Source organism: Colias philodice, chromosome 15 (genome assembly GCF_061535455.1).
Source record: "Colias philodice isolate Cphi_HAF_F1 chromosome 15, ilColPhil1 Martin Lab GWU primary, whole genome shotgun sequence".
NCBI lineage: Eukaryota > Metazoa > Arthropoda > Insecta > Lepidoptera > Pieridae > Colias > Colias philodice.
This window is the reverse complement of record NC_143100.1, coordinates 7,464,074-7,488,078: the sequence shown is the minus strand read 5'-3', so window position 1 is coordinate 7,488,078 and position 24,005 is coordinate 7,464,074. Positions and strand designations below refer to the sequence as shown.

Here is a 24,005-nt window from a genome sequence, read left to right as displayed (position 1 = left end):
ATGACGAAAGTATAGTGGCTATAATTGACTCATCAGTTCATCACTGAAACCAGTGATAAATCAGTACATAGGTATATCATATTTTATTGTGTTTGAATATTTTTTAAACAACGATATATACAATATTATTATAAATCGGTAAACTACCAAAGTACTTCCGAATTTTCAGACAGACAAACAAGTAGTTTGAACACGCAGTTTTCTTATACTAGTAGCAAAAATCAAAACCATAATATTATGTTTACCTACTATATTTTACTAAAAGTCGAGTGCGTCGAAATCGTAAATAATAATATGTTTTTCACCTTCCTGGTTATTTTCCCATAGTAAATAGTGTTTTAGGTTTGTTGTTGTAGGTAGGAATAATAATAATAATTATTCTTACATGTTGGTTATGAAATGTATATTGAAATAATTTACTTTTACAAATCATTAGTGATATAAGTTTTGAGTGAAAATGCTTGGATCAGCATAATATTATATGGTACTTCAAATACATGTTTTGATAAAAAAAACAATAGTGTAATAAAATAAAACTGCGTTTTATTGTAATCAATGTTGACAATTTTAAATTCCAAAATTATTGATCAATAAAATAGTTTACACCAACAAATATAACTTTTATTTTTATAACAATCGTTCATAATATAAACCGTAGCAGGTGGCGTTTTGAAGTTCTGTCTACTCATACAGAAAAATGGAAAACTTGTTTTTTTTGTAAACAATTTATTACTCATGTTGTTTGGCAACTCGAAGCGTGGTCGTCCGTCGTAGGTACTTTTGTTCGGCGTCGCGTCGTCGTCCGCGTCGGCTTGATATAAAACATTCTTGATTTCATTGACACGCGCTATGATTTGCGCGCGGAATTTCTTGTGTTGTGAATTTATTTTTGTATGCTATGCATTTTAATTGAATCAAATTGCAATATTTCTCTAGTATGCATTTGAGACTATATTGTAATAATTGATCGTGGGTAGGTATAGTAATTAATTATTCTAATAACGCAATTATATTTTCGGTGGGATTCAAAACAAAAAATTGGCCCGTGATTTTTATGAAATTTCACCACATTGCAAATTATATATTATACAATTACAATTACAATTATTATAAATCGGTAAACTATCAAAGTAATTACAAACTTGCAAAATATGCTTTTCCGAATTTTCAGACAGATACACAATTTTATTAGTTTGTTTTAGCAAAGTAGGTACCTACCTATACCTATACGCTTACGTCGCGCGTCGCGTCGTCGAAAACGGTGCGCCCAGAAACAAACATACCTAATTCAGTTACAATCCTTTTTTTGTTCCGTAATTTATTGTATTTATTCTAATACGATTTTTTTTATTCGTCGGCCAGTTCTACTAGGTATAAAAAGATAAAATTGAAATATAATTATTGTAGCGACAGCCATATTATGTTACTATGTTTTCGTAAATATGTTTTTCACCTTCCTGGTTATTTTCACATAATCTTATCTTATATATAAAAATGAATCGCAAAATGTGTTGGTAAGCGCATAACTCGAGAACGGCTGAACCGATTTCGATCATTCTTTTTTTATTATATTCCTTGAAGTACGAGGATGGTTTTTATGTAGAGAAAACGTAAATATTATGTACCACGGGCGAAGCCGGGGCGGACCGCTAGTATATATATATAAATGAATCGCAAAATGTGTTGGTAAGCGCATAACTCGAGAACGGCTGAACCGATTTCGATAATTCTTTTTTTATTATATTCCTTGAAGTACGAGGATGGTTCTTATGTAGAGAAAACGTAAACATGTACCACGGGCGAAGCCGGGGCGGACCGCTAGTCTTATATATAAAAATGAATCGCAAAATGTGTTGGTAAGCGCATAACTCGAGAACGGCTGAACCGATTTCGATAATTCTTTTTTTATTATATCCCTTGAAGTACGAGGATGGTTCTTATAGCTAGAGAGCTAGTTAGTTTAGTTTTAGTGCAGTGGCAGTGTAAATGTTGTTGTTGAGGTTATGTAAATTTAACACTTTAGTTAACTACCAAGATATAAAGAAATGAGGATAGGACACAATAACTATTGGTTGAGGTATTTATAAACTCATAATATACTTTTAAAAAAATCACGTTTTAATAAATTTCTAGAATTAAATTAGAACAGCTGATTCAAAATAGCCTAAAAAATCTTAATAATAATAATTACGCTTCACAGCAAGAAGAAATGTACCATATGTACCCGCACAAAGTCGATATTGTGTTGCCTACCGTTCGACTCAATGGCTAGGGTTGTAACTACCTTTAATAATTATTACCAAACTAATAAACCGAGTGATGCGAAATAACCATAATTCTTTTAGAGTTTGATAAAATGATCAGGCAGGTATTTTCTTTAATCCTCTGAATTCTCGGTTACTAAATTGTATCGTTGAAATTATTCTTAATCGCGTAAATTTAATAAATAATCATATGGAAAACACTTTTCATTTGTTTTTTTACTTTCACGCCCAACTACTATACAATAATTACGTTGTTTCGGTATTTTGACGAGAAAACGCAGGAAACATCCGTTGTATCATTTTAGATAGATTGTATATTTTGTATCTGTAGAATTGAAATCAAAGCTATGTATATGTTGTCTCCATTCTTTTCTTATCGGATTGTTGATCCCAATGCGAATGCGTCACTTAAATTTTATAAAAGACAATTAAGAACATCAAAAATAAAGTGATACGTAAATATTTCACAGTGCAATATATTATGTAATTAATAATAATTATATATTTATGAAAAAATAATTACATCAGATTTAATAATAGCAATTGTTTTGAATGTACATAATATGAATAAATGATTACATCATAATAGTAATAATCACAATTGTTTTATTTCCCATTTGTTGCAACCCTAGCATATTTTCATGTAGCAGCAGAAGTACCTACACTGGCGGCGCGGCGGCATCGTGCGACATCAAAGGCATTGCCTTACTAGGTAAGTTTATAATGACTCATTTCTTTTATTATATAATTTACGTTTTACTTTTACAGAATCCGATTCAATGGATTATGAAGACGAGTCACACAACGCCATACGATAGTGATGATGAATGAACATTTCAATAAATGCATGCGTGTTTTTTTATGTTGTTTTGTAATTGTTAATTGTTTCTTAAATAAAGAAATAAACTAAATATTTAAATGATGATTTGTTATTTGCAACACAACTTTATATTTGAGATTCTTTACAAATGTATATTTAGTTTTGTATCATCAAATTTATAAATTTTATTCCATAGTTTTCAAAATTAAATGTAAATGACCATAAAAACATTAATAAAGTAAATCATTGATGTAAGGTCAGGGAACGTAATACATATATACATCTGACCATGTAGAAGCTAAGTCTTGTTGACTGCTGAAGTCTGTAAAGTTTTGTTGTCTGCTGAAGTCTGTACGCAATGAAAATGTCTGCCGTTCCGAAAATAAGTTTTTAAGACCCTAATAAATAAAATATATGAATGGCAGATCTGGTCAAATACTTTCAAAATTGTATTTTTTTCAGCACTTTCATAAGTGTCTGCCAGAATGTTATCCGCGTGATAATGGTCTGCCATTGTTATTTTCCGATAGTAATAATAATCTATTTTCAAATATCAAAATGGCAGACGTGGTCAAATGGTTTCAAAGTTCGCCAAAAATTTCCACCTGTCTTACCTAAGCGCGCGCCCCGTCCACCACTCTGGGCTTAGTGACTCCTCATCTCATGTATAGTAGGTATAGGGGAATCAACACACAAAAATCCAGATCTGGTCAAATACATACAGGTAGCTTTGCGCTAGCTCTCTAGCTATTACTTCTTATGGAGAGAAAACGTAAACATGTACCACGGGCGAAGCCGGGGCGGACCGCTAGTAAATAATAAAATAATAAATAGTGTATTAGATTTGTTATTGTATCTTGTATACCTACGAATAATTATTCTTACGTCTTGTTGGGAAATGTTCAAATACCTACCTATTGAAATAATTTACTGTTACAAATCATTAGTGTTATTAGTTTTGAGTGAATAGGCATGGATCAGAAATTCAGAATATAATATGCTACTAACTACTCAAATACATACATGTTTACACAACAAACACCACTGACCTCTATAACTATAAGTTATAGAGGTCAGTGACCGTCAGTGACAAACACTATGGATACCTACGCTCGCGAATGCAAATTCGGTGATTTACTAATTATTGATACCTAGTCATTGAATTCGTTTTGAAATAGCCTGTACTTTGTAATTTTTAGTGTTATAGACATTTATAAAATGTGGTGCTCATTTTTTTGTAATAAATCATCCCGAACGCTATTGTATTTTCGTTGTTTTATTTCAAGTGAACACCTATACAATTTTGTCACGAGCCGCCTCTGGCCTCTGGGTGAAATAAACAAGTCAAATGATTTTTGTTCTAATTGTATTTTGGTAGTAGTTTGTTTAGAATTTACATTACCATTGTTTAATTTTTATTTTGTATTTGCAGTAAAATAAAAAGATGAAAAACTTCATTAGGTATATTGTACGACACCTCACTCTGAATCGCGCTAGCGAAATTTTTTCGTTACAGAGCACATATACAACTTTCGGACAATCTTCATTGAGGCCGGCCGGCAAATCGAGTATGTCGAGAAACTTCACTTATTCGATGGAGGTATTCTACCTTCCTTCCTCCACAGTTGTGGGACCCCGACGTGCATTGAACACGCAGCTTTCTGATACTAGTAGCTAAAATCAAAACCACAGATATGTCTGTGATCAAAACCATAATAATATTTTTACCTATTATTTTACTAAAAGTCGAGTGCATCGAAATCGTAAATATGTTTTTCACCTTCCTGGTTTTTTTTCCATAGTAAATAGTGTTTTTGATTTGTTGTTGTATGAATAATTATTCTTACTTGTTGGTTATGAAATGTATTTTGAAATAATTTACTTTTACAAATCATTAGTGATATTAGTTTTGAGTGAAAATGCTTGGATCAGCATAATATCATATTTGCTACTTCAAATACATGTTTTGATAAAAAAAAACAATAGTGTAATGTAGGTAATAAAATAAAACTGCGTTTTATTGTAGGTAATCAATTTTGACATTATTTATTTCCCAAAATTACAATAAAATAGTTTACGCCAACAAATATAACTTTTATTTTTATAACAATCCTACTTCCTACTAATGCGAAAGTTCATACATGTTTCAAAAGAAAAACTTTTACTTTTACTATTATTTCAATTTATCCGGTTTAATTAAGACTTAATATTGATACATATGATCATTATAAATACAAATAGGAATTAACAATATAACGAATACGTGGCACAACTAAAATTTTACCGATACCACCCGTGGTCATTCTCCTTTGTGGGTCATTTGTAACAGGATGGCGGTTCTACAGCGAAAAAAGAAAAATGATGGTCAGAACGCTGATACCGGATACCTTAAGATACTGTAATATAAAATATTACTAGATTAGATAAAATATTATAGGTAGTATCTTCACCGTGTGTGACGCGCTTTACATTCACGCCATCTAGAGTTAAATCTTTATCATTTTTGTATACGTCTGTGTGTGTAAACGACCCTGTATGCAATGACAGATGTTAAAACGCATAATTTTACCGAATTGGGTGGATTTTAAGGCAATGATATAACATATTTCAATAAAATATAATATTCAGTAACCGCCATGACTATTCCTAGGTTTGATGACTATTCCAATTACGCAAAAACTCAAATAAACTAGAAATGTAGAATTCAGCGCCATCTAGCGGGATATTGGCTGGGAACAGATCGTTGCAATCACCTTAATGCAAACCGGCCTCTACCTCGGTCATAATGAAAATCCTATTGAGAAAATATTATTATATGGCACATTCAATGTTCATGAAATTTTTAATGTCTCTTTAATTTGACTGACGAGACTATTTTTATATAATTCTTGGGCTTATAATTTAAATTCTTATTACATTTATGTAATATGTAACATTCAGATCAGTTAGGCCTCTTTAAACTTACTTCAGAAAGAAAATGGCTCTATATTTTATTAATGGATAGAATACAATATACATATAGGCATACCAAAACCCTTTGAAGGTCTCTACCACAAATTGTATTGTTCGACGAAGAAGTAAGAAAACATAATTTGTTTTTAATGGCTTATTTTAATCCGTTGTTCTTGTCAAATCATGCGGTTAATGAACTGCTCGTTGGTTGTCCCACTGTTTTTCTTAGTTAACTGTATAACAAATTTCGTACTTTTTTGCTTTACAGTTTTTTAGTACCTACCTATGTAAGTATATAATATGTGTAACACAATTTCTTGCATCTGTTTAGATTCTTGTTGTATTATTTGTAGGCATAACTATAAATAAATCTAAATGCAACGCAAAACATATTCCAAAGATTAGAATTAGCCTACATGAAAATAGAAAAGTAACGAGACCTTCATCTTGAATCTTGATCAAATGTCAAAGAGCACAAATGAACTAGAGATGGGACCGAGAGGCACCGCATGAATGTGCTCGTAGTTCTCAATTCTCATCGATGTTCATTGTGGCAACACAATATCAGCAATTGACACATCACTATAGCGCCCGCAAATGTGCAAAAATATCAAATTCTAATAAATGTTTATAATCACAATTATTCGTCGTATATTACAGTGGTTTAAAATAAGATAACTAAATAGAGATATGAATAGTTAGTTTAATTTAGTATGAGAATTATTTCTAATGTTGAGGTTTGTGATTTCTATTTAGCTTTCTAAAATCATAAAGCATATAATATCGAGGCAATAATCTTCTAATTAAGTTATGACAAACATTCGATTATGATTTTTTTTAAATATACCTACTAGTTAAAACACACTTATGAAAAATACATGGCTACCGTATTTTTAATTCGAAATTTACAAGTTATTATACTTCAATGTGTAACCTACCTACCTGTAACCTATTTATCATGGAAAATATATTTCAGTATAAAAGAAGCTAAACTTTATTATTACTACTATATTGAATAGAATATTCTAGTAATATTGACATAGACATTGGTGTTGCGGCTGCCCGCGTGAGGAGAAAATTTCATTAACGTTGCACAATATGTTCAATTACCGAATAGTGGATATCGAATAGTAGACAGGTATTGAGTGCAACTCACTGATATCATGTAGAGTCTATTTGCTGATAAATTACCAAGATTACAATTACAACATCAAATACAAAGAAATAGATTACAACATTCAAGGAACAATATTTCAAATTGATACATACAATATCTATACTTATATTATAAAGCTGAAGAGTTTGTTTCTTTGAATGCGCTAATAGGTATCTTGAGATTAGCGGCCTGTTTTGAAAAATTTTTTCAGTGTTTGATAGCCTATTTTATCAAGGAAGGAGGAGGAAGTGAGGAGTATAGGCTATAACAATATATCATCACGCTAAGGCCAAAAGAAGCGGAGCGGAGCGCAGATAGTACTTAATTATTATGATTAAAGGGTTCAGTATAAAGTCAAAACAAAATCTTATCATCGCAAGTATTTAAAAAGTGATGATAAAAATATAAGAAACTCATTTATACATTCGAAATGATGGACACAAACTTTAAGAAAATATTTATATTTATTTGCGAATTTAATTTAAAAATATCATCGATCGGGGCCAATTTTTAATTTAAGAGTATACGGCGGGAATGGCATCCTTGCTCCAGTCAATCTCAACGGCCTTGTTGGTGCGCGCACTCTCTTCAGCGGCGGTAGCGATCTTGCTGACGGCGAGAGTCTGCCAGCTAGTCACATCTTGTTCTACTCCATCTGTGACACGAAATGTGACAAGAAATTTAGAAATGATATTTAGTTCTTAAAATTTAAAAATCAAAACTGTATTAAATATACTCACATTGTATGACATCTAAGAAGTGTTCAACCTCACGTTCATAGGAAACCTTGAAACGGGATGGGAATGAATAGTAGATGGGGTTTGTTTTGTATCCCTCTTGTCCAATAACGAAGTCTGTTGAGTGGGCGGGTTTCTCGTTGTCTACCTTAATCATACCTGTAAACAAAGTCGTTATTCAATTTGTATTACGTTTAAATCTTACGAATACAATTAAATATAAATGCAATGTAAAACTGTTTACCTTTGTTTCCAAATACTTCAAGCCTTTGATCGTATCCGTAAGCTGAGTACCGGCTGTTGTCTCCGATAGCGATAGCTCCAGATGGGAAACTTAGGAGGAAAGCAACGTTGTCGAAGTCATTAATAGCTTTAATTTCTGGGATAAGGGCTGAGGCTGTTGCTTGCACTTTGTTTGGTAACTCTCCCAACACCCAGCAGGCCATGTCAAAGTCATGCACGAGGCAATCGTGGAACACGCCACCTAAAATATACAAATATATTAACAAAGTACCATTTTATTTAACGTTTCAAGCTATTTTTTTTTCTTGATAGAATTGAACGTGTTGATACCTGAGTTCTTCAAGTATTCGATGGAAGGTAGAGGTGAATCTCTCGCTGTAACCCTCAATACTTGAACGTGTCCAACTTCTCCTTCCCTGACCTTGTTCTTCAAATTCCTATAGGCGGGATCGAATCTTCTGTTGAAAGCCGCATACAAGACGCGACCCTTGGCTTTAGCGGCATCGTAGCATTTCTTGGTTTCTTCGATGCTTTCCGCAATTGGCTTCTCACAAAATACATCTTTGTTGTTGGCGATGGAGTTTACAACAATATCGTGGTGTGTGTATGTTGGGGAGCCAATGAAAACTGCGGTAACTCTACAACGACATTATAGACAGTCAAATTTAATTTTTGTCATATCTAAGTTCAAATTACGATTTTAGTTTGACTTACGATTTGTCTTTGTACACTTTGTCGGCTTCCTTCGAGGTTAGGAAGGCAACATCATCACTAAGATTCCAGTATTTTTTCAAGTCAGCGAATTTGTCTTTGCAGTCATCCACAATGTATTTCAAGACGACACGTGGGTTACGAATGATGTTGGACAGATGAATGGAACCAGCACGACCGAGACCAAAGATAGCTGCAACAACTGGCGCCTTGTTTTTTGGTTTGTCAGACACTAAGTTAACTTTGTTGATGAAGCTGAAATGGCAAGATAATTTATAATTGAATTCGTCATAAGGCAATATGATCGCAAAAAATAGAATAAAAATATTTACTCTGTGAATAGCCAGTCGGATTCGGGGTGGGTTTTCTTAGCTACCTTATAAGGAGATTCACCAAAGAACTTTTTTGTAGCCATTTTATCTAATTTATCCTGAAAAATAATACAAAAAATAATATTGAAGAAAAAAAAATATAATTGGAACTTCTAATTGAGTTGATATATGTACTCACATCTATCATCCCTAATACTAAAATATGGTTTACAAATAAAGCTCGATTCTTATTTGTAACATTTTTTTTGTGGTATTTTTGTTATTATACGTCATGTATTAAGAAAAATCTAAATAAATTTGTTTCATAGGTGGTAGTTTGACTTTTTTCATATCTAAACATTCGCAATTAAATGTTTGTAAAGGGGGATATAGAAAGATTTTCGTAGCATAATATTATGCTTACCTACTGGGTGTCGGAGAGTTTCGATCGCGAGCTAATTGTAGCTCCAACTAAATTAAAACATCAACTTGGCGGCCTTATATCAACATCGATTCAATAATAGCTGATAACCCAACAGATTAATAAAATCATGAATTCTTGAGGTCATAAAATGATATGCGCGCAAATACCGCTCTGATACAATAGTGTTATAATTTTTTATCCAAATACGCTTTCCATGATAGGATTATAATATTTATTTTACAAAACCGTGGTTTCGAATGAAATGTACGAGAATTTTTATAAAGGTTTAAAATAATGTTTATTACCAACGTTCATTGTTTTTAGAAACGTAAGGTGAATAAATATTATTGAAAATGTAATCACCTGTAATTGAGGCCAATGAATATGAAGTCATGGAAGTAAGAAGTGTAAAAGTTGCGTCACCTATTAGGACTAGTCGGTGCCTATTGTCTTCGTTGAAATAGTTATTATTGTTTTATTCTAAACCTTCCTAGTTTAAAGAAAACAAAAACAGTATTTTTAACATGTAATTTATTTTCAACTTGGTCAGCAATGTAATTTGGCCATGCCAAATAATGAAGTTATGATTTATGAGATGGCACATAACATACATTTTTACGTGTTTAGCGGATGGACGCGGTTACATATATGTATAAGTCATCAAAAACTAAATATATTCTTAGAACTGACAACAAAAAATATAATTGTTCTGAATGAAAAATGATATATTAATTTAAATGGCCTTCTGTTCTGGAATCACATGCTACAGGCAATCAACACAATTTGCTTGATTGTTACACGTGTTTTGTTTTATTAAATATCTTTGTAATTTTTTTAGGATTTTTTTTTTTAAACAATATAGGTAACATGATAGGTAAGTAACTAAAAGATTTAGTCGCTTTCTTAAATATTATTTGATACTTAAGCAATAGTTCCAAGTTTAAAAGTAGCCACGATTTTTAGTAGATGTGAGTCTATTTTTAGTATCCACATTCGAACTAAATTATTGTTGCGTTTTTGTAACAACCTATGTCGGTTCAAATTTTAAACAAATAGTTTTACCAAAAATACATATGCCGACAGATCATATTGGGAAATAAACAATATATTATTTACGTAAGTGGAAGATTATCTGTGACTCCCCGTAACCTTTTGTGGGGCGTTTATTGTTAATTGACAGTTAATATGAGATAAAACCTCCCAATCTACGTCGAATAACGAGGGTCAAGATCAATATAGAGACATGGTAACATTAGTAAAATTATTAGGTATGAGTTTATTATTTAAATAGCACTTTCTTCAAATTCCAAAGATAATGATTATGTAAAAGTTAATCTTATCTAGGGTGTGGATTAATAATATATCGAAATATTTTTCTTTACGCTATTTTCGGTATGGCATATATTCTAAAAATTAAATGTCGTAGATATTTGTATCGTTGAAAATGCATTTGTATTTTACATATTTTATATTTTAAAATAAAATATGATGATATACCTAGATGCACCTAACTAATAAGTAGGATTTGCTGGCTTATTATCATACAAGAAGCAAGTGATAGAGTATTAAACATCGTACCTACATTTGAAACTGTTTCCACATTTAATATATGTATAGATAATATCCATTAAATTAATTCTAATAAAAGTAATGATATTTATAAAAGTTTTTAGTCTTTTGCATTCGATTTAATAATTTTATATCTTTTTTTTTATTATATCTTTTTCCAAAGTAATCCTTTTTACAGGTATCTAGTTAATAGAAATTTCTCAATAATTAATGAAAGGTTCAAAGATATTTTATATCCACATTTTCCATTTTTCAGTATACTGAAGTGGTCTTTCGGAATATTTAAATTGAATTTACAGAAAAACCTTTACTAATCAGGATAAATGATACTGTAGAGCAAATAACCCCACACACAATACATAAAATTATACCTAGGTATCGTTCGTATCATTATATAATTTTACATTGTCTGTGAAAAATATAAATATAAAAAACTGTAAATATTTATTATTATTTCTGTAAATATTACTAACAATACCAAAAGTTCTTATAAGTAATTAGCCAAAACATTTTTCTGACAATAGCTTTGTTTATATAACTTTATCTTAAATGTCAATAAATATTTTTATTAAGATAAGCATAATAAGTATTATACATTGATAAGGAATTGTTAATTTAATAAACTTATAACTAGCGCGACCAGTGTTTATGATATTGGTTATGTAACCAATGTTTTTTTCCTAAACAATTGATGTTTATAAGTAATTATTAGTTAATGAACGATAATATCATTTTTAACGGTTTATTAAAGTTTTATGAGAAAAATTAATATCGTAAAATTAATTTAAAGTAGCTGTAAATTAGTATCACAAATTTACAGTTACATATAAAAGGATTCTTTGTATGTTTCTACTCACCAAGATATTATTTAACACAATATTTAAAAATTATGAAAATAATAAAAGACTACAAAAGCTGTTCGTTCTGACTTTTAATTTTTATGATAATTTCTGTTTGTATTGTGTAAAACTGTAAAACTGGCTACGGGTAACGATAGTTACTAGTTCTGTGCTACGGGCTCAATATACCATTACAGAACTAGGTACTGGGTAATCTATTTGTATCAATTTAAAATAATTATGTACATACATTCAAGCTTTTAAAACGTAACAATCAGGTATTAATAGTTGCTTTATTGAATGAGTTGTATGAAATCTGAATCTCTGATGTTCTATTTGCTTACAGTTTCAAAGAAATGATAAAATACCTAAATTAAGTATAACTTAGTGAGTACATTTTAATCGTGTGTAAATTAATAAATTGTTATGTAGGTATGTTTATTATAAAAAAAAATCTTTCAAAGAAAATAAACGAAAATATACGTTATAATATGTTTTCTACATATAGCATTTAGTGTACGAGTCGTTATAAACACGAGGTCAGTTTAAAAAAAAATTAAATGAAAACCTTTCATTTTTGTACAACCTAATTGATTTCATAACATATCTATTACATATTTAGAAAATTTGATATAGCTATAAGGTAGATTATCCCCGCGAACTTTTCCTGTTCAAAGTGAATGTATTGGAGCGGAATGTTCCACGTCAGAGGTAAAAGCAAGTATTCATGTTTAATTTCGGCCCCGTATCAGAGCCCGTAAAAACTCTTTTATCCCAAATTCCTTAGAAAGTATTGTTTCTTCTTAAGACTTCTTATAAATTGATACGAGATCTTTCATTATTGTGTTTTACCCATAATCCATACATAATTATATATTTATTTTTGCATTAGATTCTATTTATCTGAACAATACATAAGTGTATATATATATACAATACATAACAATACATAATATATAAGTGTTTTTTTACATTGATCATATAAAATTGTATTTTAACTTTGATGTTTTATCTGTGATGTAAAGAAACGTTGGTAAATCAAATAAATAAAATAAAAAATACTACTATGTATGTACCTATGTAGCTTCATTTCAATGAACATATTTTTTCTTAAATTGAATAATTTGATAAAACAGTTTAATATTTGAACTCTTGGTCGAAATATAAGCTATGTAATTGATGTTTCGTTTCATTCTATTTTTATCAAGAATCTTTTATTGAATTTTTCTATTGAATCTACACATATTTGCAAAAAGATATGCAGGTAAAATATGTAAGTAACTAGGTCTATAAAATGAACAAGACACTTGTATAAAATACATTTATTTAAACTTAATCGGATAACGAATTCATAGTTTCACAGAAATGCCTAGGTCTTAGATTTACGAGTATTCCGCGGGGATTTCATCTTTGCTCCAGTCGATGTATACAGTCTCGCCAGTGCGCGCGCTCTCTGCGGCCGCGGCTACGACCTTGCTCACGGCCAACACTTGCCAACTGTTCACGTCAATAGGGGCTCCGTCTGAAAGTAAACAAATGTTAATACATACTCTTATGCTCCTAAAATTGCGACAGATTACTTATCGATCGCATCGCCTGATATTATGATAAAAAAATATTAACAGAATGCTTGCTTGTGAAAGATACTTACATTGAACAACATCCAAGAAATATTCCAATTCACGTTGGTACGCCAACTTGTAACGGGATGGGAATGAGTAGTAGATAGGGTTCTTCTTGACACCTTCTTGCTTGATAACATATTCGGTCGAATGCGCAGGTACTTGGTTGTCAACTTTGATCATACCTAAGGAAACAATTTAGTATATTAGTAAGCAGTTAAAAAAATATAAAATGCGAAAATATTGGTTTTAATTTACCTTTGTTTCCAAAAACTTCCAGACGCTGGTCAATACCATAAGCGCTGTATCTGCTGTTATCTAAAAGACCGACTGCTCCAGATGGGAAGGTAAGGATTGTGGCAATTGTGTCAAAGTCATTGATAGCTTTGATTTCAGGCATCAGAGCGGAAGCAGATACTTGCACGCGAGTGGGCACTTCTCCCAGCAGCCAGCAGAACATATCGAAGTCGTGAACCAAACAATCAAAGAACACACCACCTAAAAAGTAATTGTTTAATCAAATAAAAAAATACATTAGAAAATAGAGTTCAAATTATAAATAATTAAAAAGAATTTTGCTTAATTATGAAAGATTTACTACCTGAAGTTTTGAGATATTCGATGGGAGGAAGAGGTGAATCTCTAGTTGTGCCCTTGACGATTTGCACATGTCCTAAGTCACCATTCCTAATCTTGTTTTTAAGATCCCTGTATGCCGGGTCGAAACGACGCATGAAAGCGGCGAATAGGACACGACCTTTGGCCTTTGCGGCTTCATAGCATTTCCTAGTTTCTTCACTGGTTTCAGCAATAGGTTTTTCACAGAAAACATCTTTGTTGTTTGCAATTGAGTTCACAACAATGTTGTGATGTGTGGTGGTGGGTGTGAAGATGAACACTGTGTTAACACTGAAAATTTTCAAAAAAATTAAGTTGTGTCGGAAGATAAAAATATATATTTTAAACGGATTTCATAACTGAATCCTTACAAGTTTCTATATTTTGGTGAACTTACGCTTTGTCATTGTATACTTTGTCGCTATCTTTAGGTGTCAGGAAAACAATATCATCACTGAGCGACCAGTATTTCCTCAATTCGTCGAATTTATCTTTACGGTCATCAACAATATATTTGATAATAATTCGTGGGTTACGGTTTATGGTGGCCATGTGGATAGAACCTGCGCGACCAAGACCAAAAATAGCTGCTACGACGGGAGCCTTCTTTTCCTTTGCTTTGACATCAGCAGCTACATTTTTAAGGTACCTGATAAAGAGACGAAATAAAAATTATTATTATTTAGATAATGAGACTAAAATCAACATTACAAGAAATACAATTTACACTTACTCGGTATATAAGAAATCAACCTCTGGGTAAGTAGGTTGCAGGGTGTAAGGAGAGGGACCAGCGAACTTTTGTGTGGCCATGTTGTCTTTTTTTCAATGTCCTATACAAAAGTATTAATTTAATTAGGTACCTATTTAATATTGAATAAATAGAGTCTGTTCTTATAAATTGGTATTATCTTCTAGTTTGATACCATTGGTTTTATAAATTATATTTTATTTTGAATTAAATCATATTTAATTTCCGATACTGTCTTGAAGATCGTTAGGTACATATTTATGATACCTTACCTACTGGGTGCTGGAGTCGTACTAACGCGGGCTTTGTGCAGGCCCAACTGAATGTTTTGTCAGATTCACGGCTTTATATGAACTCCGGTCTCAAAAAACATTGATAACTGGTCGTATATTACAGTGAAGATTTCATTATCAATGTTTTCGACAAAGCCGCTAATAAACTTGATAGAAACTTTAATCGCATGAATTTTTTCAATAGCATGGATAAAGCAATACGTAATGATTGCTATATTAATTTATAATAACGAGAAATAAATAAATTTTATAGGATTTAGTATTCTAATAATAAGAAGTATTTTTGAAAAACTATACAATCCTCAAAAAAATAAGTCGTATTATTTTATTGTGATTTAGGGTTCCAAATCAAATATTTATCAATACCTTATAGGTATTAATGCTGTTTTTGTAAGGTAGGTACATAACATAACTTTTTAAAAAAGATAACGTTAAAATCAATCCAAGTAGGCAGCTGTTTTAATAGTTGTAGATTAAATATTTTGTGTACATTGTACAGAATCTTGTAATTAGATAATAAAAGCGTAGGTAATAATTACTATATTATCTATTGCTGGTTAAAAGGAATATAGGTACCTAACATTGTGCTTATTCGAAAAAAACTATAAACTTGAAAAATAATACATATATCACATACATAATAAATATAATGAAAACACAATTTATGAAAATAATCACAGACGAAGAGCGAAAAAATACAGGAACCTACCTACTTAGCTATAATAATTATTTCGGTTGGTACGAATTGAAGGTATTATATTTAATCGAGATTTTCCGTCTCTTAAAAGTAATTCCTTTGTTTATACAGATAATTGCTGTTCTAAATTCAAAGTCATTGTCATTTATAGATAGTTATTAAAACATACCTACAAAATAATGATGTACGTACCACCCGATATAATTTTGCTTTTTACCTTAATAATAATATTATGCTGATCTAGATTGCATTCTAGATCTGTTTAACTAAAACATTTTAAATTATTAAGGAACCTACCCATATTCATTCAAACTGCTCGCGCTAAACGTTGAAATTAATACCAATCTAAATTATGAATTAAATAAATCAAATTCCTCCACTCTGCAGTCTGCCGAGTTATAAGAATAATATGTATTTGTAACTATAAGGACTTTAGGTGTTACCTACATACAGTAGACTCTATATACTGCTCTATTAGTCCATTGAAAAGTTACATTTGGCGTTGCGATTTTTAGAGGACGCAATTTTATTTTTTTAATGTGTAGGGGGGTCAGTGTGAAGCTAAAACCAAGTTTGTGAGGTCGCCAGTCGCCACCCTTGTCCCACGGCCGCCATCTTGAAAATAGTGATTGAAATTGTTTTTACGATATAATATCTCTTAAACTATTATAGGTGATAAAAAAAATTGCTGACATTATTAGTTGCAAATTAAATTTTCTACAAATTTGGTCCAGCTTGCTTCAAATACGTTTTTGTTTTGAATTTATGTAATTCTGAGACAGAGATTTAATCATTTTTTTAACCACGAAACATTGTACGTACCTACCTTATCTCAAAAGAATTTCATTCTTGCTATGTTTTACATAAAAAATATTAAACGCAGTTGTAGATAATAATAATATGAAATATTTATTAAAATTATTTCAATCTAGATGGATATTATTTAAAAATACGACCATAAAAAAATACACTAATGAACACTGGGGCCATCAACTATCATAACTTTGTTTTACTTACGTAGGTACCTATCCAATGATAAGAAATTAAATTATTATAGACATTTATAAAATAACAACAAGAAACATTAACAATAACTTAATTTATTTACAAAGAAATTTTGATTTTAGGTATTATTTATTTTTTTAAGTTAGTAGTTAGGTAGTGTACATACTTATCTTAACTTCTGTCTAGAATTGGATTGAATCTATACAGAAGCCGTGATCTATCAGGTAATCATATTAAAAAAATGTCAGAATACAAGAATTCAAAAAACTTCTGTACGATAAAACTACAGTCAGCGTTTGAACATAAAAGTTCTCATTAAGAAAATCCGGCTTCTAACTTTTAAAAGACGTGACCTTCTCAATGTTTGCATTTGCAACAAAAGTGGTAAATAGCTGTCGGGTCTTGCTTGAATCGTACCTACGTAGGTACATACTCTATTTGCTTTTGCCTGAAACTGAAACATTTGAACCTTTATTAAGGCTTTTAATTTTTAATTACCATACGATCATTGTATAATCGATACTTAATACTTTTATAGAAAACCTTATTTTCTAGTTAATTGTTAAAAGACAGCGAGACAATATTTTGATTTACAAATAGATAATCGTTAAAATTAAAACAAAAAATATTAGAACTTAAAACAATTTATATCTAAACTTAATATACGACTTAAATGATCTAAGTACTTAGATTATAAAACAGTTTAGGAAAAATAGATGTTAGAACTACCCAATAGACACACAAAATTTCATGAGAATCTATCCAGCCGTTTCAAAGGACGGTTACAAACATTGTGACACGAGAATATTATATGTATTATATTATACAGGGTGGAAGGTTAAGATGGGGCATGAAGGGCAGGTACCTTAACCGTTGTAGCTACATGAAAACGTTCTTAGGAGACTATCCTTAAATTCTTGAGAAATTTTAATCTGCATTCACAGATTTTTGAAAAAATGTACGGTCAGCAAGGAAATCGGCAGTTTTCAAAAAAAATTTTTTTGATGCCAATCGATCCAGTTTCTCATGGGGATCAAAACACTCTAAAAGACCAACTGAGGTATGAGTACTAGAAAAGTCAGAAATCGCGAAAAACTATTTTCACACATTCACTAAGAAAATAAGTGATTCAACAAAAGATGCGCTAATAGAAAACTCATAAAATCATTATCTCTACTAAATTTGCCCCGTAACCATCTGCAAAATGCAACTCTGCGTGCATAGTCCCCAGATTGCAATGCTTGGACTAATCGCCCATGGCGGTAGCATTTGTAGCCGTATATCTTCCATGTTTTTAAAACTATCCAGTGCAAACAACCAACTTCGACGGCAACTTGTTTAGAAGAAATTTCGGGATATGCTTCCACAATTAGTGCTAAAATTGCTATCACCAAATTCTCATTCAATACGCGTGAACGACGTGGACGTGTCAAGCTTTTCTTAAATGAGCCACTTTCTGCTAGATTTTTTACAAGATTCGCAATTACCTTTCGCGTCGGTACATGTCGCATTGGGTATTTATTCCTGTACCATTCCAAAGCAACTGTTGGGTTTTTATTATTTAAAAAGTAAGCCTCTAACAGATCTAAACGTTCTTAATTATTTAAGGACATTTTTAGTGAAGACAGAGTGACTTCTGGTAACTTTTGTTTTCTATGTGTTATTGTTTACATATAAGCCATAAAAATGTGACGTGTTCGTTCGATATTCAAATTTACATAATTTTTCATCTCGTGCACGAGCTGCCAGCCACCGCCCGCTCACGCCCCGCGTCGCTGGCATGTTAAGTTGCTGTGCCTTTGTCTTTTTAGGATATTCGGAACGGCCAAACGGCGGCAAGTTGCCGTCGAAGTTGGTTGTTCGCACTGGATAGTTTTAAAAACATGGAAGATATACGGCTACAAATGCTACCGCCATGGGCGATTAGTCCAAGCATTGCAATCTGGGGACTATGCACGCAGAGTTGCATTTTGCAGATGGTTACGGGGCAAATTTAGTAGAGATAATGATTTTATGAGTTTTCTATTAGCGCATCTTTTGTTGAATCACTTATTTTCTTAGTGAATGTGTGGAAATAGTTTTTCGCGATTTCTGACTTTTCTAGTACTCATACCTCAGTTGGTCTTTTAGAGTGTTTTGATCCCCATGAGAAACTGGATCGATTGGCATCAAAAAATTTTTTTTTGAAAACTACCGATTTCCTTGCTGACCGTACATTTTTTCAAAAATCTGTGAATGCAGATTAAAATTTCTCAAGAATTTAAGGATAGTCTCCTAAGAACGTTTTCATGTAGCTACAACGGTTAAGGTACCTGCCCTTCATGCCCCATCTTAACCTTCCACCCTGTATAATATGTATATTTATGGAGAGATAATTCTATGACTGACTAGCGGTCCGCCCCGGCTTCGCCCGTGGTACATGTTTACGTTTTCTCTACATAAGAACCATCCTCGTACTTCTAGGAATATAATAAAAAAAGAATTATCGAAATCGGTTCAGCCGTTCTCGAGTTATGCGCTTACCAACACATTTTGCGATTCATTTTTATATATAAGAAGATAATGAAATTATAGGTTAAAGCGCGTCACACACGGTGAAGATACTATAATATTTTATCTTAAGATACTGTAATATTTTATATTCCATCCTGTTACAAATGACCCGAAATTTTGTGGGTCATTTGTAACAGGATGGCGGTTCTACAGGGGTCTTAGTACGCAATGACAAAAAGAAAAATGATGGTCAGAACGCTGATACCGGATACCTTAAGATACTGTAACATAAAATATTATAGTATCTTCACCGTGTGTGACGCGTTTTATAGCCAAAATAGCCAATAGGTTAAAGGTTTACTTATTAACAAGAGATCACATTTTCTAGCCTTTTCTAGTTATTGTAAATGATTTATAGACAGGTAATTTCAATATGAAATCTGTCTATTAATCTATACTATAAAATATTATATAGCTGAATAGTTTGTTTGTTTGTTTGAACGCGCTAATATCAGGAACTACTGGTCCGATTTGAAAAATTGTTTCGGTGTTAGATAACCCATTTATAAAATTCATAAATGTAAATATTTCGGTTAACTCACAAATTAGATTACACCCACAAGCTAGATTCTAACGTGTAGAAGCCAATTTAGCTATGTAATATATCTGGTGTCCCTAATTACATTATTTTTGTCTGGGTCCAGAGAAGTTTGCTATTGTAACGAAGTTTTATTTTCTTATTCCAGTCGGTTATTAAGATTTGTGAGGATTTGTGATTGAAGAGCGCCATCTAACGTGATTTTAAAGAAATATTTCTTACATTTTTTATTAATACACTAATAATAATTTGTATAATAAGACAACTTATTTTAAATTCAATAATCTGCATGTTCTTCTAAAATTAGTAGTAACTTTTGACAATTTAAAAACTATGCTTTGCTTAATATTAACTGCTAAAAGTATGCATAATAATACATTGATTTTTTAATACTATTATTTTACTGTGCCAATTTCATAAAATAGAATATGGGTCAATCACTTTAGATTGATTACCTCTTTGAAGCCTCTTTGATTACCTTGATCCTTTTTTAATATTGGCAACATATTTGGAAAAGCTGTTCCGGCTTCCGCGCGTCATTGTCAAACAATTACTTGACATTACCGATGAGTAGTGAGTAAATTAACCTTTACCTTTCAATTTTCAATACATTTAAATTTCAACAGAATCAAAGCTAAAACCATTTTAATGTATCGGCGCTTCCTTTACAAATTTTGTCTAGTTACGTGGTTTGGTTTATAAATCTCTAAAAAATTCAACGTGTATACTTTTCAGTATCATAATAATTAACAGTGTAAGTAAGTAAAAGTTTACTGTCTTTGCTTTTTTTTTATTATACTTGTCAATACATGTTTAATTTTGTAATATAATTACCATTGTAGATATAAGATGGCTAATCAGTGGGGCCAGAAAGCCGAAGAGTTGGAAATCTCCAACAAAGTAGCCGGTCTTGGTTTGAATAAGAAATCTAGTGATAAGTCAGATGAAGAAAGCATCGATGCCGCAAATCCAGCAGAAACTTCCCTGCTTATGAAGATAATAAGACAAGGATTAGTTGAATCAAAACTAGATATAGAGATTCAAAGGAAAGATCCGAATTCTCCTCTGTATTCAGTAAAAACTTTTGAAGCTTTACATTTAAAACCAAATTTGTTGAAGGGCGTGTATGCAATGGGCTTTAATGCTCCATCGAAAATTCAAGAGACAGCTCTTCCTACACTTTTGGCTGATCCACCCCAAAATATGATTGCACAATCTCAATCTGGAACAGGTAAAACTGCTGCTTTTGTCTTGGCAATGTTAAGTAGAGTTGACCCTACACATAAATACCCACAAGTTCTCTGTTTGAGTCCAACATACGAACTAGCCATACAAACTGGTGAAGTGGCAGCAAAAATGGCAAAATTCTGTCCAGAAATTAAATTGAAGTATGCTGTGAGAGGGGAGGAAGTTCCAAAAGGCACTAAAATAACAGACCATATACTAATAGGAACACCAGGAAAAATGCTTGATTGGGGTGTTAAATTTGGAATGTTTGACCTGAATAAAATTAAAGTATTTGTATTAGATGAAGCTGATGTAATGATAGATCGTCAGGGACATCAAGATCAATGTATTAGAATTCACAAATGTTTACCTTCAACATGTCAAATGATGTTCTTCTCTGCAACTTATGACAGTAAAGTTATGGAGTTTGCTGAAGTTATAGTGCCTAACCCTATTATTATACGACTTCTTCGTGAAGAGGAATCTTTGGATAATATTAAACAATATTATGTTAAATGTAAGAGTCCTGAAGATAAATATAGAGCTATTTGTAATATCTATGGAGTTATAACAATTGGTCAAGCTATAATATTTTGTCACACAAGGAAAACAGCTAGTTGGCTATCTGAAAAGATGTCTAGAGATGGACATTCTGTAGCAGTTTTGTCTGGTGAATTAACAGTGGAACAAAGAATTGCTGTACTCGATAGATTCAGAGGTGGACTCGAGAAAGTATTGATTACAACCAATGTGTTGTCTCGTGGAATTGACATTGAACAGGTTACTTTAGTAGTAAACTTTGATATGCCAGTGGATGTTAATAAAAAAGCTGACTGTGAAACTTACTTACATAGAATTGGACGTACGGGACGATTTGGTAAAGCTGGAATAGCTATCAATTTGATTGATTCTCCACAAGCAATGGAAGTTTGCTTGGACATAGAAGCTCATTTCGGAAAGAAAATTCACTTGTTGGACATTGAAGATGCAGAAGAAATTGAGAAGATTGGTGCTTAGCTTCACATTATGCATGACATAATTCATTCTTTTTTGTATTGTTGCACTTAATTATAAGCATATTATTAAGCAATAAAACCTCGTTATTTTGATTATAATTTCTATTTATTTTATAACCTCACACTCAACACATAAATAAGAAAATATGCACAATACCCTAAAAATAAGCAAAAATTGTACTACTATAATAATATTCTGTATTAAATTATCGAGAAGGCTGTGCACCACCTTCTGGGTTTGTGGCTCCAGATATCATCACAAATATTGCAATGGGAACAATATACATCCACTGAAAAGAAAAATTTAAAAAGTATTAGCATATTAACTTTTGAATTACCATCACTTATCACAGAAAAAATAAGTAAAGGAAATAAATATATCACAATTATTGATGTTTTTTTTACAAATCAGAGTAATATATGATTGAATTGATTGATTACTTACATATTTGGCCAAAAATGATCTATTGTCTTTCAATTCACCCTTTTCTCTTGCTTCTCTTTCTCGTTCTAGTTTTTGAATGTAAGAAGCTGTGTCAGGTCTACAAAATAGAAAAAAAATCTATATCAAAGCAATAAACACATATATTGTTTTGTAATAATTATTGATATACTTTTAGTCACAGTCTGTTTAAAAATTATGGAAAAAGTAATAATATAACTGCAAGTAATGTGTATATATGTATTTTAATAAAATTACTATATTCTCATGCCTACCATGTGTGGTACTGTGGTACCACAGTATGGGATCAACACACACAACCTGAACCATATAAAATTGCAAAATAAGGCTTATTTCAAACAGATATTATTCTATTAATGTAGTACTCACACAGGTGCCTGATCCACATGACGAAGATAAAAATCGGAATGAATGTCATTGTCAGATCTGTGCAAGCCATGAGATTGGCTTGAATTGGTCACTTGAAATGTCACAGCTATCACTTCACCACTGGGCAGTACCCATGCACTGATTACATCTGATAAACCATTTTCTAAGAATGCTTTAGCCTTTACTGACGATAGGAATTCAGTCTCCTTGCTATCAGCTGTAGTAACAAAAGTTCTCAAAGTATAAAATCCATCAATTGAAGCCAGCTCCTAAAAAGACAACATTATGTTATTCACAAATTAACATCCGCAAGAATAACCAAATGGTCAATTTCTTAATTAAAAGGGAAAAATATTTTTTTTGTGTGGTGTCTCTCGATGTTAGCCAGAAGGGCTTCTACATCTTAACGCAGATGGGGAAAAATATTATACCTTTAACTCATCTATGTGTTGTTGACTTAAAGGATTTTGATCAATTGTTGCAGTGCCAGCTCGTATGCTTTTAAGTGATATATTTCCGCGATTACAATATTTATCTTCTTTGCAATTAAGCGAATGTTCAATCCGTATATTTAGCCAGCCATCATAATCAAGACATATCTGTAAAAAGAAGAAAGATTTTCTAAAACTATTATAATATTACCACAAATGTAACTTATAAATATTACAACATAATATGTACCGCATATTGAATAAATAGAGCGATAAATAATATTGGTAGTTTCATCTTAAATAATTTTTAGAATAATTATATTTATTTCTCTTGAAATGCAGGCAATTCAGAATCACGGTCAGGGGTAGGACAGTTCCATACAATGACATATTTGG

At 31.6% G+C, this 24,005-nt stretch overlaps 4 protein-coding genes and 1 long non-coding RNA gene across 5 annotated transcripts in view; 1 reads left to right on the top strand and 4 right to left on the bottom strand.

The window, feature by feature from the left end:
• LOC149482334 (uncharacterized) overlaps positions 1-24,005 on the bottom strand; it is a 44,783-nt gene that overhangs the window by 20,081 nt on the left and 697 nt on the right. The gene's annotated exons all lie outside the window — the stretch shown is intronic.
• LOC149482338 (uncharacterized) lies at positions 7,638-9,690 on the bottom strand. The gene is made up of 7 exons (XM_089704237.1): positions 9,619-9,690; positions 9,216-9,313; positions 8,887-9,138; positions 8,503-8,810; positions 8,174-8,413; positions 7,933-8,088; positions 7,638-7,847 (listed from the first exon to the last, which is right to left on the bottom strand). The coding sequence occupies exons 2-7, from the start codon at positions 9,296-9,298 to the stop codon at positions 7,708-7,710; spliced, it is 1,179 nt and encodes a 392-aa protein (XP_089560363.1). The 5' UTR covers positions 9,299-9,313; positions 9,619-9,690; the 3' UTR covers positions 7,638-7,707.
• On the bottom strand, positions 13,334-15,352 carry LOC149482337 (uncharacterized). Its single transcript, XM_089703958.1, has 7 exons — positions 15,290-15,352; positions 15,000-15,099; positions 14,664-14,915; positions 14,250-14,557; positions 13,907-14,146; positions 13,678-13,833; positions 13,334-13,548 (listed from the first exon to the last, which is right to left on the bottom strand). The coding sequence occupies exons 2-7, from the start codon at positions 15,077-15,079 to the stop codon at positions 13,409-13,411; spliced, it is 1,176 nt and encodes a 391-aa protein (XP_089560084.1). The 5' UTR covers positions 15,080-15,099; positions 15,290-15,352; the 3' UTR covers positions 13,334-13,408.
• On the top strand, positions 20,663-22,445 carry Dbp80 (putative ATP-dependent RNA helicase Dbp80). The gene is made up of 2 exons (XM_089704457.1): positions 20,663-20,857; positions 20,946-22,445. The coding sequence occupies exon 2, from the start codon at positions 20,953-20,955 to the stop codon at positions 22,345-22,347; it is 1,395 nt and encodes a 464-aa protein (XP_089560583.1). The 5' UTR covers positions 20,663-20,857; positions 20,946-20,952; the 3' UTR covers positions 22,348-22,445.
• EMC10 (ER membrane protein complex subunit 10) lies at positions 22,432-23,969 on the bottom strand. The gene is made up of 5 exons (XM_089704461.1): positions 23,860-23,969; positions 23,610-23,777; positions 23,179-23,447; positions 22,792-22,888; positions 22,432-22,636 (listed from the first exon to the last, which is right to left on the bottom strand). Exons 1-5 carry the CDS (start codon positions 23,902-23,904, stop codon positions 22,553-22,555), a joined length of 663 nt encoding a protein of 220 aa, XP_089560587.1. The 5' UTR covers positions 23,905-23,969; the 3' UTR covers positions 22,432-22,552.

What these genes read in the sequence shown, in the direction of transcription:
- LOC149482338 (XM_089704237.1), bottom strand. Translation starts at nt 9,298, where the DNA reads ATGGCTACAAAAAAGTTCTTTGGTGAATCTCCTTATAAGGTAGCTAAG. An exon ending in TCCGACTGGCTATTCACAGA is followed by an intron (nt 9,139 to 9,215) that starts GTAAATATTTTT and finishes TTGCCATTTCAG; the next exon opens with CTTCATCAACAAAGTTAACT. An exon ending in CGAATACTTGAAGAACTCAG is followed by an intron (nt 8,414 to 8,502) that starts GTATCAACACGT and finishes TGTATATTTTAG; the next exon opens with GTGGCGTGTTCCACGATTGC.
- LOC149482337 (XM_089703958.1), bottom strand. Translation starts at nt 15,079, where the DNA reads ATGGCCACACAAAAGTTCGCTGGTCCCTCTCCTTACACCCTGCAACCT. An exon ending in GTTGATTTCTTATATACCGA is followed by an intron (nt 14,916 to 14,999) that starts GTAAGTGTAAAT and finishes TCTCTTTATCAG; the next exon opens with GTACCTTAAAAATGTAGCTG. An exon ending in CGAATATCTCAAAACTTCAG is followed by an intron (nt 14,147 to 14,249) that starts GTAGTAAATCTT and finishes ATTACTTTTTAG; the next exon opens with GTGGTGTGTTCTTTGATTGT.
- Dbp80 (XM_089704457.1), top strand. Translation starts at nt 20,953, where the DNA reads ATGGCTAATCAGTGGGGCCAGAAAGCCGAAGAGTTGGAAATCTCCAAC.
- EMC10 (XM_089704461.1), bottom strand. Translation starts at nt 23,904, where the DNA reads ATGAAACTACCAATATTATTTATCGCTCTATTTATTCAATATGCG. An exon ending in CATGTGGATCAGGCACCTGT is followed by an intron (nt 22,889 to 23,178) that starts GTGAGTACTACA and finishes TCTATTTTGTAG; the next exon opens with ACCTGACACAGCTTCTTACA. An exon ending in GATCATTTTTGGCCAAATAT is followed by an intron (nt 22,637 to 22,791) that starts GTAAGTAATCAA and finishes TTTTCTTTTCAG; the next exon opens with TGGATGTATATTGTTCCCAT.